At 50.0% G+C, this 25,857-nt stretch overlaps 1 protein-coding gene and 1 long non-coding RNA gene across 2 annotated transcripts in view; one reads left to right on the top strand and one right to left on the bottom strand.

The window, feature by feature from the left end:
- The window catches only part of DDX41 (DEAD-box helicase 41), a 103,724-nt gene that overhangs the window by 36,803 nt on the left and 41,064 nt on the right, over positions 1-25,857 (top strand). Inside the window, 6 exon segments of the mRNA XM_075342319.1 lie at positions 10,123-10,259; positions 10,349-10,421; positions 10,567-10,720; positions 11,792-11,928; positions 22,108-22,270; positions 23,061-23,192. Of these exon segments, the coding sequence (XP_075198434.1) occupies positions 10,123-10,259; positions 10,349-10,421; positions 10,567-10,720; positions 11,792-11,928; positions 22,108-22,270; positions 23,061-23,192 (796 nt within the window).
- The window catches only part of LOC142301289 (uncharacterized), a 35,273-nt gene continuing 31,294 nt past the window's right edge, over positions 21,879-25,857 (bottom strand). Inside the window, exon 3 of the long non-coding RNA XR_012752740.1 lies at positions 21,879-21,971. This is a non-coding gene — a long non-coding RNA (uncharacterized LOC142301289). The remainder of the gene's footprint in view (positions 21,972-25,857) is intronic.

Genomic DNA, 25,857 nt, shown 5'->3' with positions numbered 1-25,857 from the left:
GCCTCTCTCTCTCTCTCTTTCTCTCTCTCACCCGTGCGGCCTCTCTCTCTCTCTCTTTCTCTCTCTCACCCCGTGCGGCCTCTCTCTCTCTCTCTTTCTCTCTCTCACCCCGTGCGGCCTCTCTCTCTCTGTCTCTCTCTGTCTCTGCCTCTGCCTCTGCCTCTCACTGATGGTAGACAGCACTAGCATATTGTGCACTGAGCCTCTAGGCCAGTGATGGCGAACCTATGGCACGCGTGCCACACTGGGCACGCAGAGCCCTTTGTGTTGGCACACGCGCTGTTGCCACACTGAACCACGTTGAACTGCCGATGTGATCTCGTCGGCAGTTCAACGTGGTGTTTAGCAGAGGAGACATCTCTCCTCCCTCTGACACTCCTCCTCTCCTGGGACGCAGGCCTGTTGCCTAGGAGACGGAGGAGCATCACTCAGTAGGCGGCGCCGGTGTCTTGTGGCCGCGCGGTGGAGCTGCTGCTTGAAGGTGAGTTTTTTTTTTTTTCTTTGTCGCTCTATTGGGAGACCCAGACAATTGGGTGTATAGCTACTGCCTCCGGAGGCCACACAAACTATTACACTTAAAAGTGTAAGGCCCCTCCCCTACTGCCTATACACCCCCCGTGGGATCACGGGCTCCTCAGTTTTCATGCTTTGTGCGAAGGAGGCACACATGCACGCATAGCTCCACTGTTTAGTCAGCAGCAGCTGCTGACTTTGTCGGATGGAAGAAAAGAGGGCCCATACTAGGGCCCCCAGCATGCTCCTTCTCACCCCACTTTTGTTGGCGGTGTTTAAGGTTGAGGTACCCATTGCGGGTACGGCGGCTGGAGCCGACATGCTGTTTTCCTTCCCCATCCCCTTAGGGCTCTGGGTGAAGTGGGATCCTATCGGTCTCCAAGCACAGGAGACCGTGCTCCGTCCACAGCCCCTGGGAATCTGCTGGACATGGAGCTGAGTATCGTCAGGGACAGGGCCCTGCTACATTAAGGTACTCTGGGTCCCCGTACAGATCGCGCACACACACCAGCATTGCTGGGTGTGTTAGTGCGCCGGGGACAGCAGCGCGGCGCGCTGGTGCTTTACTCACTGCAGCTTTGCTGAGTGAGTTTCTGTATTAGGAACTGCCGCGCCGGCCGCGGCTGGCGGTTTTTTACACTGCGGCGCGGCTGGGACGTGTGGTGCGCCGGGGAACTTCCGCACTGGGCCGTGCTTATACGACGGCCGCGCTTATAAATAGAGTCCCCGGCTTTTGCGGCCTAGTTCCGTTTCGTTCCCCGCCCCCCAGGCCTGCCAGTCAGGGGAAGGGCGGGACGCTGGTCAGAACGTCAGCGCTGAGGGCTGGAGTCTGCTTAGCATACTCCAACCCCCCTCACTAGGCACAGTGGGACGCTAGTTTCCCGCACTTTATCTGGGGCACGCCCACGGCCCGCCCTCTTCACAGGACGCCGGCAGCCATTCCTGTTTGCAGTCTGAGTGGAGAGGGGACACGAGCTCTGGGAGACCCAGGCACGGGATTCTGGCGGTCACACACCCGCTTTTCAGCGGGCGGTAAGCAGCCCTCGAGGGCTCACCCCACTAGTGCCGCAGTGTTCATTTGTACTTTATGCTTGTATGCTATACATTGCATTGTACGGTCGCTATTCTTGGCTATATACCCTCCTAGATTGCTAGACAACAGCATGTCGTCCGCAAAAAGCAAAGGGGCCAAGACACAGGCTTTCTATGCTACTTGTACCGCATGTAAGGCTGTTCTACCGGCAGGTGCCACTGACCCCCATTGTGTGCAATGTTCGGCCCCTGTAGCACTTGCTCAGTTGGGGCCCTCTGCTAGAGGTGGCCCAAGGAGAACCACCTGTGCACACTGTCCAGGTGACAGGGACGGAGTTTGCAGTTTTTGCTGATAAACTGTCGGTGACTATGTCTAAAATCCTTGAGACTTTGCAGTCCAGACCGGTAACTCAGACCATGGGCACTGTTGATTCAAGGCTCCCTTGGTTCCCCTCTTTTGGAACACATCCGTGCTCCGGGGGGTCCCATGCATTCCGGGGTGATGGCTCTGACACGGACGACAGTCCCAGACAGCCTAAGCGAGCTCGCTATGAGCGACCCTCGACTTCATCACACTGGTCAGGGTCCCAGCAGGAAGGCTCTCTGTTTGATGAGACAGAGGTTGCTGATCAGGATTCTGATCCTGAGACCGCTCTCAATCTGGATACACCTGATGGGGACGCAATGGTGAATGATCTCATAGCGTCCATCAATAAAATGTTGGATATTTCTCCCACAGCTCCTCCAGTGTAAGAGTCAGCTCAGCAGCCAGCAAGGAGAATCCATTTCAGGTATCCTAAGCGTAAATTGAGTACTTTTCTGGACCACTCTGACTTTAGAGAGGCAGTCCAGAAACACCACGCTTATCCAGATAAGCGTTTCTCCAAACGTCTTAAGGATACACGTTATCCCTTTCCCCCTGACGTGGTCAAAGGCTGGACCCAGTGTCCAAAGGTGGATCCCCCAATCTCCAGGCTTGCGGCTAGATCCATAGTTGCAGTGGAAGATGGGCTTCACTTAAAGATGCCACTGACAGACAGATGGAGCTCTGGTTGAAATCCATCTATGAAGCTATCGGCGCGTCGTTTGCTCCAGCATTCGCAGCCGTATGGGCACTCCAAGCTATTTCAGCTGGTTTGGCGCAGATTGACACTGTCACACGTACATCTGTTCCGCAAGTAGCGTCCTTAACCTCTCAAATGTCTGCATTTGCGTCTTACGCTATTAATGCTGTCCTGGACTCTACAAGCCGTACGGCAGTGGCGTCCGCCAACTCCGTGGTTTTACGCAGAGCATTGTGGTTAAGGGAATGGAAGGCAGATTCTGCTTCCAAGAAGTGCTTAACCAGTTTGCCTTTTTCTGGTGACAGACTGTTTGGTGAGAGATTGGATGAAATCATTAAACAGTCCAAGGGTAAGGATTCATCCTTACCTCAGCCCAGACCAAATAAACCCCAACAGAGGAAGGGACAGTCGAGGTTTCGGTCCTTTCGAGGCTCGGGCAGGTCCCAATTCTCCTCGTCCAAAAGGACTCAAAAGGATCAGAGGAGCTCAGATTCTTGGCGGGCCCAGTCACGCCCAAAGAAAGCAGCCGGAGGAACCGCTACCAAAGCGGCTTCCTCATGACTTTCGGCCTCCTCTCTCCGCATCCTCGGTCGGTGGCAGGCTCTCCCGCTTTGGCGACATTTGGCTGCCACATGTCAAGGACCGTTGGGTGAGAGACATTCTGTCTCACGGGTACAGGATAGAGTTCAGTTCTCGTCCTCCAACTCGATTCTTCAGAACTTCTCCGCCTCCCGGCCGAGCCAATGCTCTTCTGCAGGCGGTGTGCTCTTTAAAGGCAGAAGGAGTGGTGATCCCTGTTCCTCTTCAGGAGCAAGGTCACGGTTTTTACTCCAACTTGTTTGTGGTGCCAAAAAAGGACGGGTCTTTCCGTCCTGTTCTGGACCTAAAACTGCTCAACAAGCACGTGAAAACCAGGCGGTTCCGGATGGAATCCCTCCGCTCCGTCATCGCCTCAATGTCTCAAGGAGATTTCCTAGCATCAATAGACATCAAAGATGCTTATCTCCACGTGCCGATTGCTCCAGAACACCAGCGTTTTCTACGCTTCGTTATAGGAGACGAACACCTTCAGTTTGTAGCCCTGCCTTTCGGTCTGGCGACAGCCCCAAGGGTCTTCACCAAGGTCATGGCAGCAGTAGTAGCAGTCCTGCACTCTCAGGGTCACTCTGTGATCCCTTACTTGGACGATCTACTTGTCAAGGCACCCTCTCAAGAGGCATGCCAACACAGCCTGAACGTTGCGCTGGAGACTCTCCAGAGTTTCGGGTGGATCATCAACTTTTCAAAGTCAAATCTGACCCCAACCCAATCGATAACATACCTTGGCATGGAGTTTCATACTCTCTCAGCGATAGTGATGCTTCCGCTGGACAAACAGCGTTCACTACAGACAGGGGTGCAATCTCTCCTTCAGGGCCAGTCGCATCCCTTGAGACACCTCATGCACTTCCTGGGGAAGATGGTAGCAGCAATGGAGGCAGTCCCTTTCGCGCAGTTTCATCTGCGTCCATTACAATGGGACATTCTCCGCCAATGGGACGGGAAGTCGAAGTCCCTGGACAGGAACGTCTCCCTTTCTCAGGCGGCCAAGGATTCTCTTCAGTGGTGGCTTCTTCCCACCTCATTGTCAATAGGAAAGTCTTTCCTACCCCCATCCTGGGCGGTGGTCACAACAGACGCGAGTCTATCAGGGTGGGGAGCAGTTTTTCTCCACCACAGGGCTCAAGGTACGTGGACTCAGCAAGAGTCCACCCTTCAGATCAATGTTCTGGAAATCAGAGCAGTGTATCTTGCCCTACAAGCCTTCCAGCAGTGGCTAGAAGGCAAGCAGATCCGAATTCAGTCGGACAACTCCACAGCGGTGGCATACATCAACCACCAAGGAGGGACACACAGTCGGCAAGCCTTCCAGGAAGTCCGGCGGATTCTGACGTGGGTGGAAGACACGGCATCCACCATATCCGCAGTCCACATCCCGGGCGTAGAAAACTGGGAAGCGGACTTCCTCAGTCGCCAGGGTATGGACGCAGGGGAATGGTCTCTTCACCCGGACGTGTTTCAGGAAATTTGTCGCCGCTTGGTGGAGGCCGGACGTCGACCTAATGGCGTCCCGGCACAACAACAAGGTCCCGGCCTTCATGGCACGGTCTCACGATTTCAGAGCTCTGGCGGCGGACGCCTTAGTTCAAGATTGGTCGCAGTTCCGGCTGCCTTATGTGTTCCCACCTCTGGCGCTGTTGCCCAGAGTGCTACGCAAGATCAGGTCCGACTGCCGCCCGCGCCATCCTCGTCGCTCCAGACTGGCCAAGGAGGTCGTGGTACCCAGATCTGTGGCATCTCACGGTAGGACAACCGTGGGCAATACCAGATCGGCCAGACTTGCTGTCTCAAGGGCCGTTTTTCCATCAGAATTCTGCGGCCCTGAGCCTGACTGTGTGGCCATTGAGTCCTGGATCCTAGCGTCTTCAGGACTATCTCAAGAGGTCATTGCCACCATGAGACAGGCTAGGAAACTATCCTCTGCCAAGATCTACCACAGGACGTGGAAGATATTCTTAGCTTGGTGCTCTGCTCAGGAAGTTTCTCCCTGGCAATTTGCTTTGCCTACCTTTCTTTCCTTCCTGCAATCCGGGTTGGAAAAAGGTCTGTCGCTCGGCTCCCTTAAGGGACAAGTCTCTGCGCTATCTGTATTTTTTCAGAAGCGCCTAGCACGACTTCCTCAGGTACGCACGTTCCTGCAGGGGGTTTGTCATATCGTCCCTCCTTACAAGCGGCCGTTAGAGCCCTGGGATCTGAACAGGGTTCTAATTGCTCTCCAGAAGCCGCCTTTCGAGCCTTTGAGGGATGTTTCCCTGTCTCGCCTTTCACAGAAAGTGGCCTTTCTAGTAGCGGTCACGTCTCTTCGGAGAGTGTCCGAGCTAGCAGCGCTGTCATGCAAATCTCCCTTCCTGGTGTTTCACCAGGACAAGGTGGTTCTGCGCCCGATTCCGGAGTTTCTGCCTAAGGTGGTATCCCCCTTTCATCTCAATCAGGATATCTCCTTACCTTCTTTGTGTCCTCGTCCAGTTCATCAATGTGAAAAGGATTTGCATTTGTTGGATCTGGTGAGAGCACTCAGAATCTACATTTCCCGCACGGCACCTCTGCGCCGCTCGGATGCACTCTTTGTCCTTGTCGCCGGCCAGCGTAAAGGGTTGCAGGCTTCCAAATCCACCCTGGCTCGGTGGATCAAGGAACCAATTCTTGAAAGCTACCGTTCTGCGGGGCTTCCGGTTCCATCAGGGCTGAAGGCCCATTCTACCAGAGCCGTGGGTGCGTCCTGGGCATTACGGCACCAGGCTACGGCTCAGCAAGTGTGCCAGGCGGCTACCTGGTCGAGTCTGCACACTTTTACCAAGCATTATCAGGTGCATACCTATGCTTCGGCGGACGCCAGCCTAGGTAGACAAGTCCTTCAGGCGGCGATTGCTCACCTGTAGGAAAGGGCCGTTTTTATGGCCCTATCACGAGGTATTATTTTACCCACCCAGGGATTGCTTTTGGACATCCCAATTGTCTGGGTCTCCCAATAGAGCGACAAAGAAGAAGGGAATTTTGTTTACTTACCGTAAATTCCTTTTCTTCTAGCTCTAATTGTGAGACCCAGCACCCGCCCCTGTTTTTTTGTATACACATGTTGTTCATGTTGAATGGTTTCAGTTCTCCGATATTCCTTCGGATTGAATGTGCTTAAACCAGTTTATTGGCTTTCCTCCTTCTTGCTTTTGCACTAAAACTGAGGAGCCCGTGATCCCACGGGGGGTGTATAGGCAGTAGGGGAGGGGCCTTACACTTTTAAGTGTAATACTTTGTGTGGCCTCCGGAGGCAGTAGCTATACACCCAATTGTCTGGGTCTCCCAATTAGAGCTAGAAGAAAAGGAATTTACGGTAAGTAAACAAAATTCCCTTCTTTTTTTGTTTTTATTTTTATTTTTAAGCTGTGTGCGGCTGTGCCAAGGTGTGGGGGACAGTGCCAGCACGGGGGAAACATGGGAGCACGGGCATGGAGAGCACGGGGCAAACATGGGAGCATGGGGAGCACGGGGCATACATGGGAGCATGGGGCATGGGGAGCACGGGGCATGGAGAGCACGGGGCAAACATGGGAGCACGGGGCATACAGAGCACGGGGCATACAGGGCAAACAGACAGAGCACGGGGCATATAAACAGCACGAGGCATACAGAGCACGGGGCAAACATGGAGAGCACGGGGCATACAGAGCACGGGGCATACAGGGCAAACAGACAGAGCACAGGGCATATAAACAGCACGGGGCATACAGAGCACAGGGCAAACATGGAGAGCACGGGGCATACATGGGGCATGGGGAGCACGGGGCAAACATGGGAGCACGGGGCATACAGGGCAAACAGACAGAGCACGGGGCATATAAACAGCACGGGGCAGACATGGAGAGCACGGGGCAGACATGGAGAGCACGGGGCAGACATGGAGAGCACGGGGCAGACATGGAGAGCACGGGGCAGACATGGAGAGCACGGGGCAGACATGGAGAGCACGGGGCAGACATGGAGAGCACGGGGCAGACATGGAGAGCACGGGGCAGACATGGAGAGCACGGGGCAGACATGGAGAGCACGGGGCAGACATGGAGGGCACGGGGCAAACATGGGAGCACGGGGCATACAGAGCACGGGGCATACAGGGCAAACAGACAGAGCACAGGGCATATAAACAGCACGGGGCATACAGAGCACGGGGCAAACATGGAGAGCACGGGGCATACATGGGGCATGGGGAGCACGGGGCAAACATGGGAGCACGGGGCATACAGGGCAAACAGACAGAGCACGGGGCATATAAACAGCACGGGGCATACAGAGCACGGGGCAAACATGGCTGCAAGGATGGGGGAAACGTGCAAAGATGGAGAGAAACGTGCAAAGATAGGGGAAATATGTCTGCAAGGATGGGGAAAACATGGCTGCAAGGATGGGGAAACATGACTGCAGGGATGGGGGGAAACATGACTGGAAGGATGGGGGAAACATGCAAGGATGGGGTACATTTAGCAGGAAGGGAAACATGCCAGGAAGGGGTACATTTACCAGAATGGGGGGAAACATGAAAGGATGGGGGGAACATGAACATGCCAGGATGAGGAACATTTAGCAGGAAGGGTGACATTTATCAGGATGGGGTACATTTACCAGGATAAGGGAACATGCCTGGATGAGGTACATTTACCAGGATGGGGTCATTTGACAGCATGGGGGAACATGCCAGGATGGGATACATTTACAATGATGGGGTACATTTACCAGGATGGGGTACATTTACCAGGATGGGGAATATGCTGGGATGGGGTATATTTGCCAGGATGGGGGCCAATATACCAGAATGTAGGAACTATATATCAGGATGGGGGACATGTTTACCAGGAAGGGGACATAACTACACAATGAAAGGGGAGGGGAGCAACTCGTATATCTTTATGGGATTTCAAGATGTTCAGACTTTGAAATGTAGATGTGGATTACAGGGTGACCTCTGATTGCATTCCAGGCTAAAATCTCTGTCTAATATGCTGCAATTTTTTCCAGAAAGATCAATCCAACTGCTGTGTCTGGAAAGGGCAGGGGGCTCAGCTTCAGTGTGTGGTAATGCATGAGCGTGATGCCCCCTGCTGAGGAGAAGAGAAGACGGCAAAGGTAAGGTTACAATCAATTATTTACATAATAGGATTGGTTGGCACTTCGGGAAAAAAAATGGATTTAGGGCTACAGTTTGGGCACTCGGCCTGTAAAAGGTTCGCCATGACTGCTCTAGGCCATGCCAAGGTTGCACCGAGAACACTAATTAGCATGATTGATTAAACTTAGTTTCTGCAGCATTAGAACACTAAAAAGGCACTATATATATTATGTATGTTCTATGATATGAGATTATGGGCTGTATACCCTACATAGCTACATGTTTAGTTTATACTTTCAGTTTTTCCCTGACAGACTCCCTTTCAATATTTTTGTGTGCTGTAATGGCTTTCCCCTGCACTATATCCTTTACATATGAATGGACTTCTAAGCTTTGACTTTATCTGCTTATTGTAATGAATGAAATCACAGGTAACCCCATTCTGCTATTTGGTTTTGCCCGCTCCGAGTTCATGCACAATTCTAACTGGACAAGGCCTGCACATGGAATGTAACTCCGGTGATAAAAGTGCCATCCTTGAACATATCTGAAAGGGTTCTAACCCCTTTTTGACATCCACTTTACATGTACAATGCATGTCGGAAGCGGGTGTATGTAGCGGGCTCACAGAGATGGCCCGCCTGTTGCCTCCTCCCCGGCAGGTAATGGCAAAGCTCCTCCCACAAATGTTAACCTGTTATATCCCACTGTAACAGTGGGATTTAATACGTTCTGGCTTGGGCCTGGCCCGCCACCCTTCGGCGCACCAGTGACCAGACATTGTCTGCTGAAGACCTCCATCCTTGTCATAGGACCCCTGTGGCCGGGCTTCAGAGGAGACTGTGTGACTTTTACTATGTACATCAACACTATGGCATTGCTGTGTATATCACAAGCAATGAGACTATTGTAGATTATAGTCCCCTAAGAGAACATTAAAAACCGTGAAAAGGGGTGTGTGTGGGGTCGAAAGTTTTAATAAATGACTTTTAAAAAAAACAAACCAAAAAACATAAGTTCAAATCGCCCCCCTTAAAAAAAACCCAAAAACTTCCATATGGTAGTCTGATCTATCAAAATATAAAAATAATTAACCTGATCGATAAACTCTGTAAACAAAAAAAAAAAACCTTGAACGGCAAAATTAAAAAAAAGTTTTGGGTCACTGCAATACCACAAAATATCCCGTAACAAGCGATCAATACATCATAGCAATCCCAAAGTGGTATCAATAAAAAAACGTTGTCTCTCCCCACAAAACAATAAGCCATTATACAGCTCCATCCACCGAAAAATGAAAATGTTATGGGTCGTGGAAAATGGTGACACAACCCCCAAGATATATTTTGCAAACTTCTGATTTTTGTTTTCACCACTAAAATAACAATAATAAAAAAACTGGACATGTTCGGTATCACCGTAATCATACTAATGAGGAGAATCGTATTGCAGCATCATTTCTACCGTCAAGGTACGCTGTAAGAACAATTCCCAAAAAACAATGGTCTGGGAAGAAGGGGAGGAAAACACAAAAATAAAAACTTTGTCCATGTTGTGAAGTGGATAAGCTTCAACTTCATATTGTTTCATCTTTCAGTCTCAATCCATTCAAATGTTTGTGTTTTTATTAATTTATTTAAAATATTTAAAGTCTTCTAATATTATACCAGTAGATCGGTGATCCATGTTTTCCATGGGCCAACCCCTTTAAGCTCCAGTCACTCGTTTTTTCAGGGTATATTTTGCTATTTTCTGCCTGTAAGCTGTAGGGTAGGGTTAGTTTGCAGCTGGTAACCATAGTCTTGCTTTTATAAGCTGGAGGGCACCACGGAATATTCTTGGGATGTCACAAGCTCGGCATGAACGTGTCCGCCGAAAATACCACATCTTGGTTGAAGGGGATGGCATTCCTCCTCCCATAAAGAGCTTCAAGGAGATGAAGTTTCCTGCAGGTGAGTACATGAGTATAGGCTACAGACAATTGTATGATTTATATCTTTAGCATTTGTAGTAATTATTCTTTGTGAATTTTTAATGGCAGCTATTCTACGTGGACTGAAGAAGAAGGGAATTCTACATCCTACACCTATCCAGATTCAAGGCATCCCGACAATGTGAGTGCAGCAAATACTTATTTTCTCTATTTTTCTCAGCGTGCTGTGTCACAATTGGAAGAAAACTATGTCTGGTTCTTTTTTTTTTTTTTTTTTTTTTTTTTTTTTTGACATTGAGATCCTATATTTTCTTTTCTCCTCACAGCTTGTCTGGAAGGGATATGATTGGCATAGCATTCACAGGATCTGGAAAAACTCTGGTTTTTACATTACCAGTCATCATGTTCTGCTTGGAGCAAGAGAAGAGGCTGCCATTTACAAAGCGGGAAGGACCATATGGACTCATTATTTGCCCATCAGTAGGTATCTTCAGTATGTCATCTTCTTATAGTAATTATCTGTCTTGCTAAGTGATTGGTGCTGAGGAAGAAAAATGTATTCTTTTCGCCAATATTTGAAGAAAAAAAAAAAAATCATTTACTTTGCCTAAATCTATAGGATCTGTGAAATCTCATGGAGACTGGCACGCGCTTTCTAATTTTTTCAACGGTTGCACCTTATGGTAATGGGGAATGATATCTATTCTTCCCATGTGCTTAGTGTCTGTGTAGGGAATACTGAGAGCAGAAGTCAGTCTGTACATTATAAATCTATAATATATATAAACTTGATTGTGATGGTTTCAGTTTGTTGTGCCTGACCCAACGTTATATGTTATAGCCGTGTTAAAAGATATTTATTTAGGTTTCTCCTATAGTGTCAATCTACCTAGCACTCCTCTCGCCTCGCGCAGGGCTCCTCTTGAATAGCCACTCTCCTCACGCGTCCGCTCCTCTTGCGCAGTGCTCCTCTTGCGCAGCGCATCTGTCGCGTAACGCACTCCTCTTGTGCAGCCACTTCCCTCGTGTAGCGCACTCCTCTCGCGCAGCCGCTCCTCTCACAGAGCACATGTCTTGCGCAGCCACTCCTTTTGCGCAGCCGCTCCTCACAAAGCACACATCTTGCGCAGCCGCTCCTCTCACAGAGCACGACTTGTGCAGCCGCTCCTCTTGCGCAGCCACTGCTCTTGCGCAGCCGCTCCTCTCACAGAGCACGTCTCGCGTAGCCGCTCCTCTCACAGAGCACATGTCTTGCGCAGCCGCTCCTCTTGCGCAGCCGCTCCTCTTGTGCAGCCGCTCCTCTCACAGAGCACACGTCTTGCGCAGCCGCTCTTCTCACAGAGCACATGTCTTGCGCAGCCCCTCCTCTTGCGCAGCCGCTCCTCTCACAGAGCACATGTCTTGTGCAGCCGCTCCTCTTGCGCAGCCACTCCTCTTGCACAGCCGCTCCTCTCACAGAGCACATGTCTTGCGCAGCCGCTCCTCTTGCGCAGCCACTTTTCTCCCGCAGTCACTCCTCTCACTGAGCGTTTTTGACTATTCTCTTTATAGAGAGAATTGGCCCGTCAGACACACAGCATCATTGAATACTACTGCCGGTTGCTGCAAGAAGATAACTTTCCAACCTTGCGTACAGCACTGTGCATTGGTGGTATGTCTGTCAAGGAGCAGATGGAAACTATTAAACAGTAAGTTCTGCTTTCTTATGTTACCTATATATTGAAATTATGTATAAGTGATAGATTTTAAAGTAAATCTGTTAGCACAATTTAACCCCCCTCCCTCAAACTATTTATATGCATATGTAACTTTTGGAAAGACAAATGCCCTTAGCTAGAGAGTCTGTTCCTTGATTAGTAAGAAATCAGTATTGTAAGCAAATGAGGCTGAAGTGCTTTGGACACATGGAAGCTCTTCCAAACCTCTGTCACTCCTGTTCTTTTTCCCACTAAATACTGCCTTCTGCTTGACTGGCAGCTTCTATTCTATGTGACTATCCAGCAAGAAAAGGGCACATTAATCGGGGAAAAGAGACATAGAGGCTTAGAAGAGCTTGCATGCTACAGCCTCTCTTGCTTATTGATTCAAACACTGGTTTCTCAGTAATGGAGAAACTGACTATGTAGCTAAACGTATTGCTGGACTTGGATTTGCAAAAGCTACATGTGCCTTTAAATAGCTGGGTAGGTGGAGGGATTAAATCCGGCTGACAGATTGTCTTTTAAAGTTACAATCTGGTTCCCTGTTTTTACAAAGAATGAATTTGATTTAGTGCTACATATCTGCATTCACAACAGTGAGTTAGAGACTGCCCAAGGCAAATTGGAGTTATATTGGCCAGTTATCATGATAAATGGGTCCTAAACAATTGTGAATGGAAAACTCTTTCAACTTTTGCTGCACATCAGAATTTAAATGTATCAAACAGTGTTGGCGCACGAGTTGTGTCCTCGCCATCCCTAGCGGGAGCAGCTTCTGTAGCGTTCAGCTAAGCTCCCATTGCAGCTACTGTGATCAGTGCTTTCCCATAGTTTAACACCTTAGATGCCACAGTCAATAGCAAACACAGCTTCTGAGAGGGCCCCCCTCTGTCTGCCCATCACCTCCCCCCCCCTCCTTGCCACCCTATTGCAATTGCCGATTGGTTGCCAAGTACCCTATTAGATCTTACTTTTGAAGAAAAAAAAATGATGTTATGGTTGTGTATATAGATAATATTTTATTCACTCCCCTACACATACTGCCAACGGTTGAGATGTAGGTCTTGAGCCTTCCACTGATTTCTTAAAATAACTTTCTAAAATACCACGTCTTATCAGGCTGAATCACTGAGCAGCTGTCTGAGTGTACTCACAGACCAGTGAGTGGACTCTTGAGCCCACACCCCACTCCGAGGACGGGCTCATAGACTTTGTGTAGGATCAGTAATCACCCTGTGCATGCTCAGGCAGTAGGAAAGTGTGTGTGTGTGTGTGTGTGTGTGTGTGTGTGTGTGTGTGTGTGTACATATATACATGGTCACAGAAATAACTTGAATCTCGCAAAAGTAATAATAAATCTTTGAAAATGAACAAATGAAGATCAGACATTGCTTTTCAACCACGCTTCCACTAAGTTATATTTATAGCTGTGGACATAACTTGATTTCACATGTCCCTTTTGTCACATTATTTTCAGGGGTGCCATCATTTCTGTCCAAGCCTATATCATGAGTTTAATTTTTTTTTTTTAAATTCTGTGGAAACAGAAAAGCAATGTCTGACCTTCATTTGTTCATTTCTTCGGCGCTCTATTGGGAGACCCAGACGATTGGGTGTATAGCACTGCCTCCGGAGGCCACACAAAGCAATTACACTAAAAAGTGTAAGGCCCCTCCCCTTCTGGCTATACACCCCCAGTGGGATCACTGGCTCACCAGTTTTCTGCTTTGTGCGAAGGAGGTCAGACATCCACGCATAGCTCCACTGTTTGTAGTCAGCAGTAGCTGCTAGCTCTATCGGATGGAAGAAAAGAGGGCCCATATAGGGCCCCCAGCATGCTCCCTTCTCACCCGTGATGGTGCTTGTAAGGTTGAGGTACCTATTGCTGGTACGGAGGCTGGAGCCCACATGCTGTTTTCCTTCCACATCCCCCTGAGGGGCTCTGTGGAAGTGGGATCTTGCCGGCCCCCAAGCCCTGGGGCCGGGCTCCATCCACAGACCCATAGAACCTGCTGGATTGGGAGCGGGAGTGCCGTTCAGGGACATGGCCCTGCAACTTCAGGTACTCTGTGTCCCCGGCAGGCACGGACACTCTCAGGGCTTGCTGAGCGTTATAGTGCGCCGGGGACAGTGACGCTGTACGCTGGGGGTTAGGTCACTGCAGCTTTGCTGAGTGACGATTGTGTGTTGGGAACTACTGCGCCGACCGCTCCTGGAGCGGCGGCGCAGCTGCGACTTGTAGTGCGCCGGGGGCTTGGCGCCGACCGCGCTTGTACGGCGGCGGCGTTTTTAACTTTAGCCCCCGGCTTCTGCGGCCTAGCGCCGCTTCGTTCCCGCCCCCACCCTGTCAATCAGGGTAGGGGAAAGACGCTGCTCAATGGCTGCGCCGAGGGCTGGAGCCTTATTTACATGCTCCAGCCCTCTCACTAGGCACAAGGGGAAGCAGACTTCCCGCTCTTCGTCGGTGTACGCCCAGGGCCCGCCCCCCCTCTCCACAAGGACGCCGGCAGCCATTACACATGCGATCTGGCTGGAAGGAGGCAGCAGGCTCTGGGAGACCCAGACTGGAGGGATTTCTGGCGACCACACACCGCTCCTAAGCGGGTGGTAAGCTGCACAGTAGTGCAGGCCCCACTAGTGCCTCAGTGATATATTAGTGTACTTCTTTATTGGTACCATATATATATATATATATATATATATAATTTATATTTATATAGTGCACTGTAAGGTCGCTTCTGGCTGGACACTCTGTACTGCTCTGAGGACGCAGCAACATGTCATCTGCAAAACGCAAGGCTGCCAAGGCACGGGCTGTGTACACTGTTTGTACTGCATGTGGGGCTAATCTACCAGCAGGCTCCAATGATTCACATTGTGTGCAATGTTCAGTCCCAGTGGCACTTCGCCAGCCAGAGCCTATTGTGGTGGTAGCCCAGGCAGAGACGCCTGTGAACCCTGCCCCGGTGACGGGGACAGACTTTGCAGTGTTTGCTGATAAAATGTCTGAGGCTATGACAAGGATCCTGGAGACCTTGCAGGCCAGGCCAGTTCCTCAGACTATGGACACTGCTGTGGCTATGCTCACTGGTCCCCCTCAGTTGGAACTAATCCGTACTTCAAGGGGGTCTCAAGCATCACAGGCTGAAGTCTCTGTCTCAGATGACAGTCCCAGGCAGCCTAAGCGTGCTCGCTGGGAAAGACCCTCGACGTCATCACACTGCTCAGGGTCTCAGCGAGAAGAGTCTCTCTGTGATGAGACTGAGGACGGTGATCAGGAGTCTAATCCTGAGGCCCCTCTCAATCTGGATGCCCCTGATGGTGACGCCATGGTTAATGACCTTATATCGGCGATTAATAGGCTGTTGGATATTTCTCCCCCTGCCCCTTCTGCAGAGGAGGCAGCTGCACAGCAGGAGAAGTTCCATTTCCTGTATCCCAAGCGTAAATTAAGTGCTTTTTTGGACCACTCTGACTTCAGAGAATCAATCCAAAAGCACGACGCTCATCCAGACAAGCGTTTCTCTAAACGTTCTAAGGATACCCGTTATCCTTTTCCCCCTGAAGTGGCCAAACGCTGGACCCAGTGCCCAAAGGTGGATCCCCCAATTTCCAAGCTGGCGGCTAGATCCATAGTCGCAGTAGAAGATGGCGCTTCACTTAAAGATGCCAATGACAGACAGATGGACCTTTGGTTGAAATCTGTCTATGAAGCTATCGGCGCGTCGTTTGCTCCAGCATTCGCGGCCGTGTGGGCACTACAGGCTATTTCAGCGGGTTTAGCACAGGTGGATGCTATCATGCATCCAGCAGTGCCACAGGTGGCGTCCCTAACTTCGCAAATGTCTGCGTTTGCGACCTATGCTATCAATGCTGTCCTAGAGTCTACGAGCCGTACCTCTATGGCGGCCGCCAATTCTGTGGTTTTGCGCAGAGCCTTATGGTTAAAGGACTGGAAAGCAGATGCTGGTTCCAAAAAATGCTTAACCAGCTTGCCATTATCTAGAGACAGACTGTTTGGTGAGCCATTGGCTGAAATCATAAAACAGTCCAAGGGTAAGGACTCTTCCTTACCACAGCCCAGAGCAAGTAAACCTCAACAGAAAAAGTGGCAGTCGAGGTTTCGGTCCTTTCGAGGCTCGGGCAAGCCCCAATTCTCCTCGTCCAAAGGGACTCAGAAAGGACAAGGGAGCTCAGATTCCTGGCGGGCTCACTCACGCCCCAGGAAAGCAAATGGAGGAACCGCTTCCAAGGCGGCTACCTCATGACTTTCGGCCTCCTCCCTCCGCATCCTCGGTCGGTGGCAGGCTCTCCCGCTTTTGCGACATTTGGCTGTCACAGGTCAAGGACCGGTGGGTAACAGACATTTTGTCTCGCGGGTACAGAATCGAGTTCAGTTCTCGGCCTCCACTTCGGTTCTTCAGAACCTCCCCACACCCCAACCGAGCAGATGCCCTGCTGCAGGCGGTGGACTCTCTAAGAGCAGAAGGAGTCGTGATCCCTGTCCCCCCTCTGGAACGGGGCCGAGGATTTTACTCCAACCTCTTTGTGGTTCCAAAAAAGGACGGCTCCTTCCGTCCCGTTCTGGACCTAAAACTGCTCAACAAGCATGTGAACGCCAGGCGGTTCCGGATGGAATCCCTCCGCTCAGTCATTGCCTCAATGTCCCAAGGAGATTTCCTAGCGTCAATAGACATCAAAGATGCTTATCTTCACGTGCCGATTGCTACGGAGCACCAACGCTTTCTGCGCTTCGTGATAGGAGACGAACATCTTCAGTTCGTGGCTCTGCCATTTGGTCTGGCGACAGCCCCCCGGGTGTTCACCAAGATCATGGCAGCAGTGGTAGCAGTCTTGCACTCTCACGGACACTCTGTGATCCCTTACTTGGACGATCTATTGGTCAAGGCACCCTCTCAGGAGGCATGCCAACTCAGCCTGAATTTTGCACTGGAGACTCTCCAGGCGTTCGGGTGGATCATCAACTTCCCAAAGTCAAATCTGTCACCGACCCAATCACTAACGTATCTTGGCATGGAGTTTCATACCCTCTCAGCGATAGTGAAGCTTCCGCTGAGCAAGCAGAGGTCACTACAGACGGGGGTGCAGGCTCTCCTTCAGAGTCAGTCGCACTCCTTAAGACGCCTCATGCACTTCCTCGGGAAGATGGTGGCGGCAATGGAGGCGGTTCCGTTTGCGCAGTTTCATCTGCGTCCACTTCAATGGGACATTCTCCGCCAATGGGACGGGAAGTCAAAATCCCTGGACAGGAAAGTCTCCCTTTCCCAGACGGCCAAGGACTCTCTGCAGTGGTGGCTTCTTCCCACCTCATTATCACAGGGAAGATCCTTCCTACCACCGTCCTGGGCGGTGGTCACGACAGACGCGAGTCTGTCAGGGTGGGGAGCAGTGTTTCTTCACCACAGGGCTCAGGGTACGTGGACTCAGCAGGAGTCCAGCCTTCAGATCAATGTTCTGGAAATCAGAGCGGTGTTTCTTGCCCTGCTAGCCTTCCAGCAGTGGCTGGAAGGGAAGCAGATACGAATTCAATCGGACAACTCCACAGCGGTGGCATACATCAATCACCAGGGCGGGACTCGCAGTCGGCAAGCCTTCCAGGAAGTCCGGCGCATTATGATGTGGGTGGAAGCCACGGCCTCCACCATATCCGCAGTTCACATCCCCGGCGTAGAAAACTGGGAAGCAGACTTCCTCAGTCGCCAGGGCATGGACGCAGGGGAATGGTCCCTTCACCCGGACGTGTTTCAGGAAATCTGTCGCCGATGGGGAAGGCCGGACGTCGATCTAATGGCGTCTCGGCACAACAACAAGGTCCCAACCTTCATGGCACGGTCTCGCGATCAAAGAGCTCTAGCAGCAGACGCCCTAGTGCAAGATTGGTCGCAGTTCCGGCTCCCTTATGTGTTCCCACCTCTGGCACTCTTGCCCAGAGTGCTACGCAAGATCAGATCCGACTGCAGCCGCGTCATACTCGTCGCTCCAGACTGGCCGAGGAGGGCGTGGTATCCGGATCTGTGGCATCTCACGGTCGGCCAACCGTGGGCGCTGCCAGACCGACCAGACTTACTGTCCCAAGGGCCGTTTTTCCATCGGAATTCTGCGGCCCTCAACCTGACTGCGTGGCCATTGAGTCCTGGATCCTAGAGTCTTCAGGCTTATCCCAAGGGGTCGTTGCCACCATGAGACAGGCTAGGAAGCCCACGTCTGCTAAGATCTACCACAGAACGTGGAGGATATTCTTATCCTGGTGCTCTGCTCAGGGAGTGTCTCCCTGGCCATTTGCATTACCTATCCTTCTTTCTTTCCTCCAATCTGGGTTAGAAAAAGGTTTGTCGCTCGGCTCCCTTAAAGGGCAAGTCTCGGCGCTATCTGTCTTTTTTCAGAAGCGTCTAGCACGACTTTCCAAGGTGCGCACGTTCCTGCAGGGGGTTTGTCATATCGTACCCCCGTACAAGCGACCGTTAGATCCATGGGATCTCAACAGGGTACTAGTTGCCCTCCAGAAGCCGCCCTTCGAGCCTCTGAGGGAGGTTTCACTTTCTAGGCTATCACAGAAAGTGGCTTTTCTGGTAGCGATCACGTCTCTTCGGAGAGTGTCTGAGCTGGCAGCGCTGTCATCCAAGGCTCCCTTCCTGGTCTTCCACCAGGACAAGGTAGTGCTGCGCCCCATTCAGGAGTTTCTCCCGAAGGTGGTATCCTCTTTTCATCTTAATCAGGATATCTCTTTGCCTTCGTTTTGTCCTCATGCAGTTCATCGGTATGAGAAGGATTTACATTTGTTAGATCTGGTGAGAGCACTCAGAATCTACATTTCCCGCACAGCGCCCCTGCGCCGTTCGGATGCACTCTTTGTCCTTGTCGCTGGTAAGCGCAAGGGGTCGCAGGCTTCTAAGGCCACCCTGGCTCGATGGATCAAAGAACCAATTCTTGAAGCCTACCGTTCTGCGGGGCTTCAGGTTCCGTCAGGGCTAAAGGCCCATTCTACCAGAGCCGTGGGTGCGTCCTGGGCATTGCGACACCAGGCTACGGCTCAACAGGTGTGCCAGGCAGCTACCTGGTCGAGTCTGCACACTTTCACCAAACATTATCAGGTGCATACCTATGCTTCGGCGGACGCCAGCCTAGGTAGAAGAGTCCTGCAGGCGGCAGTGGCCTCCCCGTAGGGGAGGGCTGTCTTGCAGCTCTAACATGAGGTATTTCTTTACCCACCCAGGGACAGCTTTTGGACGTCCCAATCGTCTGGGTCTCCCAATAGAGCGCCGAAGAAGAAGGGAATTTTGTTACTTACCGTAAATTCCTTTTCTTCTAGCTCTTATTGGGAGACCCAGCACCCGCCCTGTTGTCCTTCGGGATTTTTGGTTTGTTTGCGGGTACACATGTTGTTCATGTTGAACGGTTTTCAGTTCTCCGATGTTTCTCGGAGTGAATTTGTTTAAACCAGTTATTGGCTTTCCTCCTTCTTGCTTTTGCACTAAAACTGGTGAGCCAGTGATCCCACTGGGGGTGTATAGCCAGAAGGGGAGGGGCCTTACACTTTTTAGTGTAATTGCTTTGTGTGGCCTCCGGAGGCAGTGCTATACACCCAATCGTCTGGGTCTCCCAATAAGAGCTAGAAGAAAAGGAATTTACGGTAAGTAACAAAATTCCCTTCTTTCATAGATTTTTTTTAATTATTATTATTTTTGTCAGACTCAAGTTATTCCTGTGACCATTGTGGGTTTTTCTTTCATTAATCGAGCGAGGGATACCAAAGTGTGTGTGTGTGTGTGTGTGTGTGTGTGTGTGTGTGTATTGGCATGCTGGTTACTCTCTGTTTACATCTGGATCTAGGGTTAGCACTTTTGCTGTCAAGAATCGCACACAGCTATAAATGTAACTTAATTCCTGTCTTGAAAAAAGAAAAACAAAGCAAACACTGACAGATACCAGGAAAGTGAATATTGTCCATCTGCCTCTTTTTGGATAATTTTGAAACTGGATCCCTGCATTATGGCTGACAAGAGATGGGCCAGCTTCACGGGTGCAGTCTTCTTTATTCAGTAGAAAATTCAAATCTTATTAAAACCATTGCTAAAATAATAATGGCATCCTTCAATGTATTTCACATGTCAAAGCACTCCTAATCATGAATTGTATGAGAGAGCCACAGTCAGACACCATTGGAAGCGGCTTTTCTCACCATCGCTATTAGGGATTAGGGTACCTTCACACTTAGCGATGCAGCAGCGATCTGACCAGCGATCTGACCTGGTCAGGATCGCTGCTGCATCGCTACATGGTCGCTGGTGAGCTGTCAAACAGGCAGATCTCACCAGCGACCAGTGAACAGCCCCCAGCCAGCAGCGACGTGCAAACGACGCTGCGCTTGCACGGAGCCGCCGTCTGGAAGCTGCGGAGACTGGTAACTAAGGTAAACATCGGGTATGGTTACCCGATGTTTACATTAGTTACCAGTGTGAGCAGGGAGCCGCGCACACTGAGCGCTGGCTCCTTGCTCTCCTAGCTACAGTACACATCGGGTTAATTAACCCGATGTGTAATGCAGCTACATGTGCAGAGAGCAGGGAGCCGCGCACACTGCTTAGCGCTGGCTCCTTGCTCTCCTAGCTGCTGTACACATCGGGTTAATTAACCCGATGTGTACAGCAGCTACATGTGCAGAGAGCCGGAGCCGGCAGCACAGGCAGCGTGAGAGCTGCAGAGGCTGGTAACTAAGGTAAATATCGGGTAACCACCTTGGTTACCCGATGTTTATCTTGGATACAGCTTACCTCAGCTGTCAGACGCCGGCTCCTGCTCCCTGCTCGCTTCATTTGTCGCTCTCTTGCTGTCACACACAGCGATCTGTGTGTCACAGCAGGAGAGCGGCTTTGAAGAAAACGAACCAGGGCTGTGTGTAACGAGCAGCGATCTCGCAGCAGGGGCCAGATCGCTGCTCATTGTCACACACAGCGAGATCGCTAATGAGGTCACTGCTGCGTCACAAAAAGCGTGACTCAGCAGCGATCTCGGCAGCGAGCTCGCTGTGTGTGAAGCACCCCTTAGGCAAGTGAAATTCAACAGTCAGGATCATTCTCTCTCTACTCCTGTCAATGCAGTAAAAAGCAAGAGTTTAACAACACCGGGCTGCCGCAGGAGTATAAACCAGTCCAAGTGTAGAAAGGAATAGCAACTTTATTTGTCTACACATTTCAGAGATTAGTAGATTAGTCTCCTTCAGGACGAAAATCACACACATCGGTATTCAAAGGACAGTGGATAGGAGCCATGCGGATTGTCTGCTATCTGCTGTCATCTACGGTGTCTCATCTGATTCATGGGACCCCTAAGATGACATCACACCAGAACTATGATGTCATGCCAGATTTACAAATCAGAAGATGCATGAGTATTCTGGCAGGGCCACACAGTACTAATGTAGCTTCTGAACCAGGCGATTCACTCATCTTTAATAAAAAAGAGAGCTGTAACATCATGACCATGCGCCACATAGAATGGTGGGGTTATCTAGATCAACTCTCCGTCACCTAGGCTAATCCTTGCTCTATGGAATGTAATCTGGGCACATATCATGGCTCGCCCTCTGGTCTAATGAGCTCAGTTGTCAGCATTATATGGATCTGGTCTGCTTGGATGGTACGGCTATACACCAGGCTTGGTCTGCTCTACTTTGGTCAAACGTCAGCTGTTTGGAGAAACTGGTTGTCCTAACTATATTAAATGCTAGGATTTTCATACATTTTAATCATAAGTACTTTATAATAACATGCAAAGGCCTGAACCTGCTATTGTGAGAAATGTCAGCAGATGACTTGTCTAGTTTCTTCATAGTATGAATGTAATCCATTAATAGACTACTCACAATGCAGACTTGTGGGGGAGATGTCTGCACTTGTGAAGGCAGAAGCTGTCATTCTTCTCTTTAGTTCTCAGTCTCGTTGTTCTTGCCCAGTAGTATTTGTTCGGTCCTTCTCATATGTCATCAGTCTCTACTCTGTGCAGACTTCTCTCTGTAATGATATTGAATTGTCCATCAAGTTTATTGATTTACGGTCTTGCTATTTAATAAATATGTTTACGAAATGTAATTTTTCATATACTGGTGTGTGCCTATACATCCACATAAAAACCATATTCTTCCTACAGGGGAGTGCACATGATGGTGGCAACCCCAGGACGGCTCATGGACCTCCTTCAGAAAAAGATGGTGAGCCTGGATATCTGCAGGTATCTTGCCTTGGACGAGGCTGACCGTATGATTGACATGGGCTTTGAAGAAGACATTAGGACTATATTTTCTTACTTTAAGGTACATTTCTTTGATTGAAAATCAATTCTTTTACTTTGCACATATTTTCTAGTTTCATAAAGTGCAAGATATTCTGTAATGCCTCAATGTATGTAAGTAACCACATTTTCAATAGCATATTGATTGATATCAGTATGCATCATTTTTCATTTATTTCCGAATCTTTTAGCATAAATTATGGTAATTTAGTACCCTATAGATGGTGCTGGTTAGGCTGCTTTCACACATCCGGTTTTTGCCGTGCGGCACAATACGGCGCTCTGCAGAAAAAACGCAACCGGGTTTTTTTTGCCGCCGGTTGCATTTTTTCCCGCATAGACTTGCATTAGCGCCGTATTGTGCCTTACGACGGCCGGGTGGAACGTTGCCTGGCACGTTTTTTTGTGCGTCGAAAAAACTGCATCGCGCCGGATCCGGCGCAATTCACAATGCAAGCCTATGGATGCCGGATGCGGCGTCCTGCGGCAAAAACCGCATCCGGCCGCCGGATGCGTTTTTTTTTTGTACTGCGCATTCTCAGTATCAAGCCGCATCCGTCAAAAACCGGACCGGCCGCATGGAAAAACGTATGCAACGGATCCGGTTTTTTCGCCGCATCTGTTGCATATGTTTTTGAGCCGGATTGTGCTGCTCAGCACAAACCGGATGTGTGAAAGCAGCCTTAGGGTGCCTCTGTTGGAGGACGTGAGGGGTACCCTAATAACCTAATAACCCAACACTAATAAATAAACACTTTCATCCAGATTAATTTTTTTAAGAACAGTACTTTTATTAATTTTTCTTTCTATAGGGTCAGCGACAAACTCTACTTTTTAGTGCTACTATGCCCAAGAAGATCCAGAACTTTGCTAAAAGTGCTCTAGTGAAGCCAATAACTATCAATGTCGGGCGAGCAGGCGCTGCCAGTTTGGATGTCATACAGGTAAGAGATCGCAGTACTTGCTCTATAGGCGTTGCTTTGCATGTTGGAAGATTGAGTCTGACTTCTCATTTGTTGATTGTGCACAGAACCTTAAATTACAACCCTACTATACCAGTATATGTAATTTTACATGCAATCTATTCAGTTGATTGCCTTCATCAGGCAGGTCTGCCATAACTGATTCTGTGCTATAACTATGAAATTTTGTATGACAGTGAGCTCATGTGAATGGCCAGCTTTAGTAGTTGGGTGTTTGTCCCGACATATGATGACATTGTCCGAGCCCTGGTTCCTCTATCCTGTGCAGTAACATGCTTCGTGAGCAAGTGGAGTGGTAACACACAGTTGTCAGTTTGCTCATACACTACATTTCTAAGAGGAATGGTACATCTCTGTTCTATAAAAGAAAACTGCTTTGATGTTTTTTAATGGCAAAGTATCTACTGGTCAAAAGTTTGGACACAACTGTTAATTTAATAATTTTGATTGTTCTTATACAAATATGCACATTGTACAGTCATATGAAAATGTTTGGGCACCCCTATTAATGTTAACCTTTTTTCTTTATAACAATTTGGGTTTCTTTGTCGCTCCATTGGGAGACCCAGACAATTGGGTGTATAGCTTCTGCCTCTGGAGGCCACACAAAGTATTACACTTTTAAAAAAGTGTAACCCCTCCCCTCTGCCTATACACCCTCCTGTAGACCACGGGTTCCTCAGTTTTATGCTTTGTGTGGAAGGAGGCACACATCCACTCATGCATTCTCATACATAGTTATGACGGATGGAAGAAAAGCGGACCCCTATGGGGTCCCCGGCATGCTCCCTTCTCACCCCACTATGTCGGCGGTGTTGTTAAGGTTGAGGTACCCATTGCGGGTACAGAGGCTGGAGCCACATGCCGTCTCCTTCATCATCCCTTCTGCGGCTCTGGGAGAAGTGGGAGCCTAAACGGTCATCCACGTGCTGGGACCGTGCTCCATCCGCAGCGCCTGGTGGAACCTGCCGGACCGGAGCTTCTTCACTCCCAAGGACCGGGCCCTGCAACTTTAAGGTACTCTGTGTCCCCATGTGGAGACTGTACAGGGAGGGTGGTCGCACCTTCTCCCCGGAAGCCGCGGTAGTTCCGTCCGTTGTTTTTTCGGCGGACTTCCGCGCCCACCGTGTCTGCTTGTCGGGCACGGTCTTAAATTTAGTCCCCGGCTTTGCCGCGGCCTAGTCGCGAAAAATCCCGCCCCCGGGCCTGCCTGTCAGGGGTAAGGGCGGGATTACCGACATGACGTCGGCTTTGAGGGCTGGAGCATCTTTGCATGTCTCCCCCACCCCCCCCCCCCTCATTGACCACTTTGGGGCCTCCAGATTCCCGCTTTTTGTTGGCGCCGCCCGCGGCTCCACGCCCCCCCTGAGAGCTCCGGCGGCCATTTTTGGCATTCTGCCGGTGTATGCTACTCAGCTGCAAAGCTCTACAGCTCCGGGGGATCCACGACAGGGAATCTGGAGGACACACCGCTTGTTAGCGGTTGGTAAGCCACACCGGTCACCCGGTGCTGGGTCCCCTAGGGTGCCGGTGTGTGTGTGTGTGTGTGTGTGTATGTATCTATGTATGTGCATATATATTGTATATATATAATATATTATTTTATATATAATATATATATATATATATATATATATATATATATATATATATATATATATATATATATATATATATATATATATATATATATATATATATATATATATTATATATATATATATTATATATATATATATATATATATATATATATATATATATATATATATATATATATATTCGGAAAGGCTGTATACCCTTTTCCCATATACCCTCAGTGGTCACTCTCCTGAGAGACACCGATTGCTTACAGCATGTCGTCCACAAGGAGCAAAGCCCCTAAGGCACAGACTTTTTTCGCGGCCTGTACCTCTTGTAGGGCTATGTTGCCTGCGGGATCCACCTACCCTCACTGTGATCAATGCACGACTCCTGCCACGCTTGCTCAGCCGGAGCCTCGGGCACTTGTGGGCCCCTCGGCTCATGTAGATCCCCCTGAGCAGTCAGCAGGGACAGAGACACCGTCATTGGCCTCTTTCGCTGAGACACTCTCCCAGTCACTTTCTCAATCCATTGCACAGTCTATGGACAAATGGTCATCTAAGCTCCTTGAGGCATTGCAGTCCAGACCGGGCCCTTCACAGGCCCCGGCCCCTGTTCGTTTGTCTCCTCCAGGCCCTTCTCGGTCCGCGCCGCATCGCGCTCCCAGGATAGCCACTAGGTCCCATGCGGAGGACTCCTGCCCAGATCGCAGCCCCAGGCCGGCTAAGCGGCTCGCTGGGACTCTTCCCTGGCCTCCTCACACTGCTCTGGATCCCAGCTTGAGGACTCTCAGGAAGACGAGGCGGACGTGGGAGCTCAGGGCTCTGACCCTGACTTCACCCTTAACCTTGATGCCCCTGATGGGGACGCCTTAGTAAATGATCTTATCTCGTCCATCAACGAGGTGTTGGATCTCTCACCCCCACCTCCTCCTGCAGAGGAGCCGGCTTCTCGGCAGGAGAAACACCAATTTCGATTTCCCAAACGTACTCGCAATACGTTTTTTGATCACTCTAACTTCAGGGACGCTATCCAGAAGCCCA

Source organism: Anomaloglossus baeobatrachus, chromosome 4 (genome assembly GCF_048569485.1).
Source record: "Anomaloglossus baeobatrachus isolate aAnoBae1 chromosome 4, aAnoBae1.hap1, whole genome shotgun sequence".
Lineage (NCBI taxonomy): Eukaryota > Metazoa > Chordata > Amphibia > Anura > Aromobatidae > Anomaloglossus > Anomaloglossus baeobatrachus.
The sequence above is the reverse complement of the archived record's forward strand: the minus strand, read 5'-3'. Positions and strand labels throughout refer to the sequence as shown.